This window comes from Salvia hispanica, chromosome 2, assembly GCF_029641045.1.
Source record: "Salvia hispanica isolate PSC_SH4W2 chromosome 2, Shi_PSC_v1, whole genome shotgun sequence".
NCBI lineage: Eukaryota > Viridiplantae > Streptophyta > Magnoliopsida > Lamiales > Lamiaceae > Salvia > Salvia hispanica.
Genome location: NC_142693.1, coordinates 25,931,892 through 25,944,348, shown reverse-complemented (window position 1 = coordinate 25,944,348; position 12,457 = coordinate 25,931,892). Strand labels below are relative to the sequence as shown.

Sequence of the window (12,457 nt, the reverse complement as noted above, 5' to 3'; positions counted from 1 at the left end):
AATAAATTTATAAAAAACTACAGCCAATTATTTATATGTTTGAATAGTATTTTGGAGCATGAAAATTTGTTAGTATTATCCATGAAATAGTTCGTACAAAAGAAAATTTGCGAATAATTTTGATCTCACCCAACTTAAGAAGAATACGCGTATAGATAAGTTTTTACATATAAATACATGATTAATCCCTATAAAATAGTACTACTAGTAGCAAATAATAACGTGAAAGCAAACCAAATACGATAATAATGTATAATAGCTTTAATTAAGGCTAATCACAAGTCTAGCTAAGAATTAACATATATCCACTCAGAATCCATTCATCTCGGAGTTCAACTATATCAATGTATAGCTTAAGCAACAACTTATCTTAATATGGCATTAAACAAAGTTGCGTGTGACAAGAAAAAAATTTATCTAAAGATATTTGGATTTCTTCCAATTCTAATTAAACTTCAATTGGTGCTTCCCAAATAAAGTTAATTTTTTCCTATGAGGTACAAATGCTTGAGCCATGGAATTAGTGAGCAACATAGCATTATATATACAAGTAGCTCATACAGATAAACAATGAAATTAATATATAGACGAAAATAAATGCACAATTTAAAAACACTATAGAAAAAAGCAACGAACAAACACAAGAAAACGATAATCAATGCACTTTTTGACAATTCGAGCATCCAGATGAATGGTCTCACAACAATTTCAAGTTCCAAACATAAACTACAAAACACACTAAGGTAAAAAAAAAAATTAACTAAACCTAGTCTTATACTTTTCAAGGTTATAAAAGTGTTGACTTCTATAATGCAAATAAGCAATAGATATTTAGACACATCATCCACATCTAAAATATCTAGAACAGAAATGGTCGACTCTTGTGCTCCAAGTCATAGCCAAGTTTTCTCCAGCTTAGCAATTTGACTGATTCTACATAAATTAATTCGACTTTGTCAAATTAAGTTATTACATGGAACTTTCTTCCACACCCTTATAAATACAAACATTCTAATTGAGTCCCTACATTACAAACATACTAAACAAATCTCCAAGCAACATCTTCTCAACTAAACAAACCTTTTCAATATCAACAACTTTCTTGAACAAAAAGCCATATGAATCCTTACACATATTCTACACCCACATACTACATGGAGCCATCAAACAATGGTGCATCCTCGTCTTCCTACCCCGCCTTCGATTATTCAAGCAGACCAGACGAGACGAAGACGTCCCACTTCATCAGATGGAACTCGGGCAAGAGGGTTGACCCGAGGCTTTTGGGCGCGCTAGAGATGTTCGGGGAGATCTATGTGGAACGACGTGAGTTCTTCGACAAGATCTTCAAGGGAGACCACGAGGAAGTGTTCAAGAAGATTGGGCATGCGTTGAAGATGAAGAAGAAGCAGATGAGCAAGAGTGGGAGCATGAAGAGGAGCATGAGCATGAAGTCCATGAGACAGCGAGAAATAAATATGAGAGAAATAAATATGGGAGAAGTAAATGAGTTTAGAGATGAGAGGTTTAAGATTAGAACACCAAATGTGATTGTGGAAGGTGGTGAACAGGGAGATCAGGCCAGTGGCGAAACCAAAACATAATCCGGAGGCAGAACCATTGACTGGAAATAGGGTTTGACTTATTCTTCAAAAAAATAAAAAAAAGTTGCAGATCGGGAGCGGCCATGGCGTTTCCGGCCGACCTCAACTAAGAGATCAGACTGCAAAAGGTTCAAAATAAATGTATAGTATTAATTGACATTCTTTTATTTTTTTTAAGTTAATCTAAGTGTGTGGCTGCAATTGGAGACTTGTAAATGAATCAAGCAGAAATTAAGTGTTTATGTCAAATGTATTTATTTTTATTCAATTGGATTTCTATTGTTGCTGTTATATATACGAGCTTTTTTGCTCTTTTTTTAAATGACTATTGTATATGTCGTTTTTTTTAATTTTCTAACTAAATTAAAGTCATCTCCAACTTGTCGTGCACTAAAAAAATATCGGCTTACGACATTTTTTTCATTCAATTATGGACGTTAATTTTTGTTTTTAAGTACATCACGTGCGCTTTTTAGTATGACCTCATTTATCTTTGCATCCTAAATTTTGGCCGATTTTCAAAATAATTCAACACAAATAGTTACCCCTAATTTTGTGTGCAGATAAGTCTACTAATGAAAATTGTGTCCAAAACTTAATTATTAAAAGTTTGAATTTATTGCAGATAATTTAATTATATTTATTTTATATCAGAAACATTTCTTGTGAACATTAAATTTTTAAGGTAATCTCCAAATCAAGTTCAAAGAGAAATGGCACAAAATCAAAACGAAACAAGAACGATAAGGTCAACTCTTATGACACAAAACCAAATAAAAAACCCTACCACCTACCTCCTTGATTTCTTATATTTGGAGCTTTCTCCGGTCTTTTGGGTCGAGGAGGTGTTATGTATCCTCGACTTCAAACGATTGAAGAGGAACTTATGCCTCCTCGACTCCATATACCTCCTTGTGGAGGAGTTATGCCTCCTCGATTTCTCATGCTCGGAGGTGGAATACTTGCGCTTCTTCGACTCCCCATACCTCCCTGAGGAGGAGTCATACCTCCTCGACTTCTCATCCTCTGATGAGATGTCAGAGGATTCAGATTCAGAGTCAGAGGATTCAGATTCAGAGGATTCAGAGTCGGAGCCAGAGCCTGAGGAATCAGAGTCAGAGGATTCAGGGTCAGAGTCGGAGGAATCAGAGTCAGAGGATTCAGAGTACCTATGCCTCTTTGAGTTCTCATGCTCAAACCTTGTCTCAGTGCTTCTCTGGCGCTTGCTCGTCTTCGAGCTCCCAACTTCAGTAAAAAAGTTCTCGGACGCCACAACCAAATCATCGATACACTTCCTCGTAACACGTGTTAGATCCAAAAGCTTAACCTCAAACAACCCAAACTTCTCCTCATCAACATAAACCCCTTCATCCCCCATCTCCTCCTCCGCGCACCGCTGCAGCCTCTCCACCGCCGCCTCCGCCTCCCCCCGCAAATACTCCAACAGCTCCCCCTCCGCCACGTGATACCCAAACGCGTAGCTCCACTTGAGCACGCGCCGGCACTCCACAATCTGCTCCCACGCCGCCGCCACAAACCCCATTTTGCCGCCGCCGCACCGCCACCTCGCCCGCTCCAAATCCCCCAACGCCGCCTTCCCCGAATTCTCGTAAAACTCCCACCTCTCGCGGTGGTGAGCGTATCTGCCCGCGCCGCTAGCCGGCATCTTCATCTTCCCCTTCTCCTCGGCCGTGTACCGATCGCAGGTGTCGCCGTGGTTTTTCATCGGGGAGAGGCAGTTCCAGCAGAAGTAGAACAAGCACGGAGCTCCGCACGTCATGTGGTCGCAGCCTTGGGTTTTCTGGATCGGGCGGTGGCATTTGGGGCATGGCTTCGTGTTGGAGACGATCCACTTGGCGCTCTTCGCCTCGGATTTCTTCGTCTTCAGCCACTCTGCTGCCACCTTGCACGACACGGGGCGGTGGCTCTCGGCCGCGCAGAGGAAGCAGAAGGTGTGCGAGCAGAAGCAGACGACGTCGTGGATCGTGCTCCAGCCGAATTCGAATTCGATTGCTAGGTCGCACCCCGCGGCCGGGCACCTGAGATCAGAATCAAATCAAATCCTAACAACTATATAAATGAATCACATAATTACTATATAAACTATGTTATAATTACTAATCACTTTTTTTATAGTCTCCTTAAAATAAAGATTTTGTGACGGAACGAGTTTTAATTGCGAATTTGTAAATAAAATAGATAAGTAGATAAGTAGTGTCACATCACTAATACTATACATTTCCTTTTTTTTTTATGTCACACTCTAAAGTCACATTCTCTAATATTGAAATATCATTCCCTGCATTTTATTCAGCCTTTTTATTTTCTCCATTCAATCCAAAAAATAGGACTGCATAAAATTTCATACCAAATTAGAAATTACTCCCTTCTTTCCATGATTAATTGTCACTCTTTTCTATTTCAGTCTATTCCTCAACAATTGTCACACTTCATTTTTAACATAAATGGTAAGTGGGGCTCACATTACAATAACTTTTTCAACAAACTTTTCTTTAAATTTTTTAAAATGCGTGCCCGATCAAAGAGTGACAATTAATCAATGACGGGGGAGTACTTAATAAATATCAGATGATAAGTTTTTAAAAATAGAAGTAAACTAATTGTATCAGCAAACCGAATGGCAAAATAAAGACTACTTTAACTGATAAAGTAAGTAAATGAGACTTTAAATCAAAGCATATCATAAGATTAAATCATGTGGAATATAAAACAAATAAAATATCAGTATCAGTACCACTTTCGATTTGGATTCAATTCCACGTAGGATCGCCGGAGATGGCGGTGATACTTTTCAATTTCAGAATCCGATGCAAATCTCCCAACCATGTCGGATGTCACGTCCGCTCTGCAGTTAGGCTCCGGGCATTGGAGCATCAAGCAAGCGGCGCCATCATTGATCGAATTACCAATATAGCTACTCCAGCACTTTAAGCAGAAGAGATGGCCGCAGCCGGCGGAGGCCATTTTAGAGGGTTGAAATTTATCGAAGCAGATGTTGCAAATCACGTGTTTCGACGTCGATGCTTGCGGCGGCAGATTCACGGCGGCGGAGAGCCATTTGTCGCAGGCGGAGTGGAGGTCCCAGTTGTTGCTGAAGAGGAGGGAGCAGGCGACGCCTCTGGGGACGGAGAGGGCGGCGGAGACGGAGGAGATGTCGCTTTCTTGGAGGTTTTTTATGTCGGTTTCGGTTAGGATTTTGTAGGGTTTTGGGAAGGCGGCGGCGTTGGTGCGGCTGCTCTCCGCCCAATCGCCGCCGCGGATGTGGTGGAATTGATTCATGGGGAGTTTGGGTTATGGGATTGGATGTAGATTTAATTGGGGTTTTAATGATATAGTGGTTTAGGGTTTAATGATATGATTTAGATATTCTATAAGGGGAGCAATAGGGTGCATCCTTAATTAGAGTGCTAACGTATCTCCAATCATATGATGCCATGTGGCACGAAAAATGTAATACACATTTGTCAAGTTGTACATCATTTTCGCAGATTGTATTTTAGTTATAGGCAAATTGCATTTTATATTGTTAAGTTCGAACAACTAAGGTTATTTTTAGTTCATTTTAGTTCGTTATAGGAAAATAAGATCTTTTATAGGCCCATCATATACACCTCCAAAATATGATCACATTTCTCATAAGCTACATAATTAAAATGAACCGTGAAAATTACTAGTAATAGATTTCCAAATAAAGTACGTAGTAATTTCATTTTGATGTAGTGTAAATGCTCGAGCCATAGAAATGGCGAACAAAATAGCAAAAAAAAAAGCAACTCGTGCATAAATAACAAAAAAAATGTAGTGAAATTAATATATTAACAAAAACAAATACATAATCCAAAATAACTACATATAAAAGGCACCGAACGAATACACAAGAAAATTATAAACAATGCACTTTCTGGCAGAATTCGCCGATTATCGCAATTCAGGACTAGGTTTAATTGTTTTTTACCTTCTTGTGTTTTGTGGTTTGATTTTGAAACTTAGGAATTGTTGGGAGACAGACTACTCGTTAAGCAAATAGATATTTGAACACATCATACACCTCTAAAATAGAATAGAAAAGGTCAACTCTTGTATTCCAAGTCTTAATTAGCCACGTTTTCTCCAGCTTGGCAAAATTGACTATTTCTAAATAGATTAATTTGACTTCTTCAAACTAAGTTATTGCATGGAACTTGCTTCTTACATTTTCCACACACTTATAAATACAAACATTATCATCAAATCCCTATATTACAACATACTAAACATATCACTACCAAGCAACACCTTTCCACCTCTACAAACATTATAATCAACAACTCTCTTGAACAAAAAGCCATATGAATCCTTACACAATGGTGCGCCCTCATTTTTCAACCCTGCCTTTGATTATTCAAGCAGGCAAGACGACGAAAACGTCCCACTGTATCAGATGGAGCTCGGGCAAGAGGGTCGACCGAGGCTTCTGAGCGCACTAGAGATGTTTGGCGAGATCTATGTTGAACGACGTCACCACAAGGAAGTGTTCGTGAAGATCGGGCACGCGTTGAAGATGAAGAAGAAACAAATCATCAAGAGTGGGAGCATGAGCATGAAGTACATGAGTCGAAGAGGAATAGATGTGGAAGAAATCAATGGAGTGAATGAGTTTAGAGCTGAGAGGTTTAGGATTAGAACACCAAATGTTATTGTGGAAGGTGGTGAACAAGGAAATCAGGCCAGTGGCGAATCCAAAACATAATTTAGTGGCCGAACCATTGGGTGGAAACTTATAGTAAATGATTAAGTAAAAAATTAAATGCTTATATATTATAATTCTTTTTTTCAATTGAATTTCTATTGTTAATCTGGATTTGGTTGTTTTGCTTTTCTTTTTTTTTTAAATACACTTATTATGTCATTTTTTATTTTCTAACTAAAATTAAAGTCATCTTCCGGCAGATGCACTAATAAAATGATTGGCTAACGACATTTTTTATTCAATTAAAGAAATTAATTTGTGATTTCAAGTATATTACATGTGCTTTAAAAAGGAACCTCATTTTTCTTTGCATCCTAAATTTTGATTGATTTTCAAAAATTTCCAACTCAAATAGTTATCTATATACTATATAATTTTGTATCCTTCTAAGATAATTTTTCAAAAATTTCTAACTCAGTTCTTTAATTTTGTATCCTTATAAGAGCATCTCCAAGGGGAGAAGTAAATGAAGGGGTATAGTCATATAACTACCATATTTACCTTTTCTTCATGAAAAATCATTCTCCAAGGGGAGAGGTATTTGAGAAGGTATTATACATTTTCCCATTTTAAAGAGGTATCTTTACCTCTCTATTGATGGAGAGGTAAAATCATATAACCACCATATTTACCTTCTTTTCATAAAAAATCATTCTCCAAGGGGGTAGGTATTTGAGAAGGTATTACACTTTATGTTTTTTAATGCATCTTGTACTATTATTTTATTTTTTTTAAATGATATACCTTTCTATATACCTTTTATCATTGGAGTTGATTGCTTTTTAGAAAGGTATATTACACTTTTTGAGAAGGTATAAGCATGATATACCCTTTTCATTTACCTTCTTTCCTTGGAGTTGCTCTAAGATAAGTCTCTTAATCAACCTCCAAAACGTATGCCTCTTCGGCTCGGATTTAGAGTCAGAGCTTTTCTGGGGATTGCTCGTCTTCGAGCTCCCAACTTCAGTCAAACAATTCTCGGACGCCACAACCAAATCCTCGAAACGCTTCCTCGTAACACGAGCTAGACTCAAAATCCTCACCATATTATAAATATATTTGTATCAGTACCACTTTCGATTCGGATTCAATTCCTCGTAGGATCGCCGGAGATGGCGGTGATACTTTTCTATTTCAGATTCCGACGCAAATCTCTCAACCATATCGGATGTCACAGCCGCTCCGCAGCCATACTCCGGGCATCGGAGCGCCAAGCAAGCAGTGCCGTCGTTGATCGCGTTACCAATATAGCTACTCAAGCACTGTAAGCAGAAGAGATGGCCGCAGCCGGCGGAGGCCATTTGATAGGGGCGGAATTTATCGAAGCAGATGTTGCAAATCACGTGTTTCGACGTCGATGCTTGCGGCGGAGAGCCATTGCTCGCAGGCGGAGTGGAGGTTCCAGCTGTTGGTGAAGAGGAGAGAGCAGGCGAGGCCTCTGGAGACGGAGAGGGCAGCGGAGACGGTGGAGATGTCGCTTTCTTGGAGGTTTTTTATGTCGGTTTCGGTTAGGGTTTTGTAGGGTTTCGGGAGGCCGGCGGCGGTGGTGGTGTGGCTGCTCTCCGCCCAATCGCCGCCGCGGCGGTGGTGAAATAGATTCATGTGGAGTTTGGATTTTGGGATTGAAGAAATTTGGGTTCAAAAGATTTTCTAACATTATTTAAAAGAATAATGAAAAAATTGCAGGGAAAGTTAGAGTCCAAATTTGTTAATTATGGAGCATGTAAGGAAATGATTGAGCTTATTATATTTCTTACTATATATTCGATTTATTCTCTATTTCATTGTAAATTTGTTTCCTAGTGTGAGTTAAATTAAAATTTTCTTTTTTTTTGCTTATAACTAGAGTCTAGAGGCATCATGGTAGAATCATTTTAAAATTACATAGTAAGCTCTGGCTAGATATATCATTCCCAAACGTAGATATATAGACTATATCGTACTGGATAAACAATTCCTTTGTAATTGCCTTTATTTTCTAACTAAAACTAAAGCCTTGCAGGCGCCCTACAAAAAAAGATTGGCTAGCCAAATATTTTTATTCAGTTAAGAACGTTTATTTGTTTTTTCAAGTACATTACATTCGCTTTATGAAAAACTACCTCATTTTTCTCTGCATCCTAAATTTTGGCAAATTTTCAATAAATTTGAACACATAATTTCGTCTAATTTTATATTTTTATAAGATAAGTCTATTGATGAACACTGACCAAAACTTAATTATTAAAATGTTGATTTATTTCAGATAATTTAATTTATCATGCAAAACATTTGTTGTGAATTTTTAACCATAAAGTTGTTAAGTAATCTCTAAATAAAGGTCCTTGAGAAATGACACAAAACCTAAGAAACTACTCCACTTACTAGGGAAACGAAAAATGTTACTCCCTCCGCTCCAAGGAAGATGACTCATTCCTTAGACAACACGGAGTTTTATGCAGTTTTATTTTATGTGTTGAGTAGAGAGAGTAGAGTAAGGGAGAGAATAAAATAGAGATAAAGGTGTTTCCATTTATAGAAATGAGTATGGATGGGACAAACAAAAAAAAGAAAGTGGATCATCTTTAGTGGGACGGAGGGAGTAGTACACAATAAAGCAATAAAAACCCTATTACCTACATCCTCGATTTCTCATATTTGGAGCTTTCTCCCGTCTCAATCGAGGAGGAGTTATGCCACCTCAACTTCTCAAGCTCAAAGGTGGAGTACTTAAGCCTCTTCGGCTCCTCTGACTCTGAGCCTGAGTCGGAGGATAAAGAGTCTGAGTCTGAGTCTGAGTCAGAGGTAGAGAAGAAGTACATAATCCTATTCGAGTTCTTGTACCCTGGCCTTGTCTCAGAGCTTCTCTGTGGCTTGCTCGTCTTCGAGCTCCCAATATTCCCCTTTGAGCTCTCGTACCCAGGCCTTGTCTCAGAGCTTCTCTGTGGCTTGCTCGTCTTCGAGCTCCCAATACGCCCCTTCGAGTTCTCAATCACGGGCCTTGTCACAGGCTTGCCCGTCTTCGAGCTTCCAACTTCAGTCAACCAATTCTCCGACGCCGAAACCAGAGTATCAAAACACCTCCTCATAACACGTGTTAGATCCAAAATCCTCACCTCAAACCCCTTCAACTTCCCCTCATCAACATAAACCCCTTCATCTCCCATCGCCTCCTCCGCGCACCGCTGCAGCATTCCCACAGCCGCCTCCGCCTCCCCCCGCAAATACTCCAGCAGCGCCGCCTCCGCCACGTGATACCCAAACGCGCAGCTCCACTTGAGCACGCGCCGGCACGCCACAATCTGCTCCCACGCCACCGCCACAAACCCCAATTTCCCGTCGCCGCACAGCCCCCTCGCCCGCTGCAAATCCCCCACCGCCGCCTTCCCCGAATTCTCGTAAAACTCCCACCTCTCGCAGTGGTGGGCGTATCTTGCCACGTCGCTCATCGGTATCTTCATCTTCCCCTTCTCCTCGGCCGTGAGGCTGCGGCAGTTGACGTCGTGGTTACTCATTGGCGAGAGGCAATTCCAGCAGAAGTGAAACCTGCACGGGGCTCCGCAGATCATGTGGTTGCAGCCTTGGTTTTTCTGGATCGGGCGGTGGCATTTGGGGCACGGCTTCGTGTTGGAGACGATCCACGCAGCGCTCTTCGCCTCGGATTTGTTCGTCGCCAGCCACGCCGCCGCCACCTTGCACGACACGGGGCGGTGGCCCTCCACCGCGCAGAGGAAGCAGAAGGTGTACGAGCAGGCGCAGACGACTTCCCGGCTCATGCTCCCGTCGAATTCGAACTCGATTGCTAGGTTGCATTCTGGGGCAGGGCACCTGAGCGCCGAACAAACTCAAATCAAATCAAATCAAATCAAATCCCAACAACTATGTATGCACCTGAGAGCCAAACAAAATAAAATCCTCTTTTATATAGTCTTTCTTATGTAAATTAAAAAATTTGGAAGTGAAGTGCACCCTCGGTCTACCATCTCAGTTCTTAGCGACGCAGGATTTTAAGAAATATTAAAAAAATATGGAAAAAAGTTAGTGGAACCTACATACCATTTATGGTAAAAGTGAAATAAGACTTTATTATGCGACAAACTAAAATGACAAAATAGGACTCTTATTGTGGGACGCGATGGTAAAAATGGATCAGGACTCCTATTCACGGACATGTAATATGAAAAAACTAGACTCTTATTTGAGGACAGAGGGAGTAAATAATATTGCAAAAATTTTAAAATAGTACTCCCTCCGTCCCATATTATTTGTCACCATTTGATATGACACAATAAGTTAGTGGAATGTGGGATCCACTACCAAAAACAATAAAAGTGAAAAGTGACAAACTTTTAGGGATTTACAAAATGGAAATAAGTGACAAATTTTTAGGGACGAATGAAGTATAAAAGATGAAAATAAAAACTTTGGGGACCTCCTAAGTTTTAATGCGAAACTTCAAAAAATTTAAAAGAAAATGAGATAAATAGTCGCCGGTAGACAGTGGTGGGTAATTAGACTATACATACATTGTTTCATAAGATGAAACATCAATAGATAGTGGGATACATTATTAATACTCCTAGTACTTGTTAAAGTTCAATGTTATACCCATATATTAGGTGGTAAATGAGAGTGGTCTCGAATTCCACACCCCGAAATGAAGCTGAAATGACAACACTAGCCCTCCTAAATTCATTTCTGTTCCCGCCCAATGTGGGTATTTTGGTCAGAAGACCAACTAAAAAAATTTATATAAAATTCAAAATTGACTAATTCAAGAGCTATATTCGGAATGTTGAAAACAAGATATGGATGTTATATCTGTGGGCCCTACACGCCCAAACACCATCAGAATTTATTTCTCGTCCTTCCATACCAAAGAATATGAACTTGAACAGCTCCCTATAGTAAATGTTCGGCAAATTTAAAAAAATAAAAGTGGATTAATTTTATAGAGCAAACCAATGATTTCAATTGGTTAACGAATACAATTAGTAAATTTAGTATATGAGACTTTAAATCGAAACATATTATAAGTGAAATTCATGCATAAAACAAATAAATATATCTGTAACAATACCACTTTCGATTCGGATTCAATTCCACGTAGGATCGCCGGAGAAGGCGGCGGTATTTCTTAATTTTCGTAACCGGCGCGAATCTCTCAACCATTTCAAACGTCACAGCCGCTCCGCAGCCAGACTCGGGGCAGCTGAGCGTCAAGCAGGCGGCGCCGTCGTTGATCGAGTTACCAATATAGCTACTCCAGCACTTTAAGCAGAAGAGATGGCCGCAGCCGGCGGCGGCCATTTTCGAGGGGCGGAATTTTTCAAAGCAGATGTTGCAAATCACGTGTTTCGACGTCGATCCTTGCATCGGTGGAGTCACAGCAGCGGAGAGCCATTTGTCGCAGGCGGAGTGGAGGTCCCAACGGTTGGAGAGGAGGAGGGAACAGGCGAGGCCTCGGGGGACGGAGAGGGCGGCGGAGACGGTGGAGATGTCGCTTTCTTGGAGGTTTTTTAGGTCGGTTTCGGTTAGGGTTTTGTAGGGTTTTGGGAGGTCGGCGGCGGCGGTGCGGCGGCTCCTCTCCTCCCAGTCGCCCCCGGGGCTGTGGTGGAAGAGATTCATGGGGAGTTTTGGATTGTGGGAGTGGGAGTGAAGGTGGATTTGATTGGGTTTTAGTGAGATAGTGGCTTAGGGTTTTGATTCTATAGCTGAAAATATGATATATAGATTTGCTAGAATCCTAAATTTTAGATGAAGTTAGAGTCAAAATTTGTTGATTAGGGAGCATGAAAAGGAAACAATTGAAGCTAATATATTTTTTTAGTATATCTCACATTTTTTTTTTTTTTGAGATACTACTTCTTAAAAGGTAAAGAAAAGTTAGTTGAAAAAGTTAATAGAAGGTGGGACCCACTTTTTTATATTGGTTTTATAATAAAATGTGAGTGAAGTAAGTTAGTGGAATATGGGACCTACTTACCATTTATGGTAAAATTGAAGTGTGACAATTATTGTGGGACGGACCAAAATAGAAAACAGTGACAATTAATCGGGGACGGAGGGAGTATGTTTCTTTGGTGGTGATAAAATGCAAATTCTAAGTATTGTACAAACTCCA

The 12,457-nt window shown here is 40.0% G+C and overlaps 2 protein-coding genes across 2 annotated transcripts; both read right to left on the bottom strand.

The window, feature by feature from the left end:
• Window positions 1-4,352: 4,352 nt before the first annotated feature.
• On the bottom strand, window positions 4,353-4,904 carry LOC125190615 (putative E3 ubiquitin-protein ligase ARI7). The gene has a single exon (XM_048087961.2). The coding sequence runs from the start codon at window positions 4,902-4,904 to the stop codon at window positions 4,353-4,355; it is 552 nt and encodes a 183-aa protein (XP_047943918.2).
• A 4,065-nt stretch (window positions 4,905-8,969) lies between these two features.
• Window positions 8,970-11,961, bottom strand: LOC125190609 (putative E3 ubiquitin-protein ligase ARI11). Its single transcript, XM_048087949.2, has 2 exons — window positions 11,414-11,961; window positions 8,970-10,161 (listed from the first exon to the last, which is right to left on the bottom strand). The coding sequence occupies exons 1-2, from the start codon at window positions 11,959-11,961 to the stop codon at window positions 8,970-8,972; spliced, it is 1,740 nt and encodes a 579-aa protein (XP_047943906.2).
• Between the last annotated feature and the right edge of the window lie 496 nt (window positions 11,962-12,457).

Coding starts and splice junctions, on each gene's coding strand:
- LOC125190615 (XM_048087961.2), bottom strand. CDS start 4,904: ATGAATCAATTCCACCACATCCGCGGCGGCGATTGGGCGGAGAGCAGC.
- LOC125190609 (XM_048087949.2), bottom strand. CDS start 11,961: ATGAATCTCTTCCACCACAGCCCCGGGGGCGACTGGGAGGAGAGGAGC. Junction 10,162..11,413: donor TTGAATCCGAATCGAAAGTG/GTATTGTTACAG, acceptor TTCGGCGCTCAG/GTGCCCTGCCCCAGAATGCA.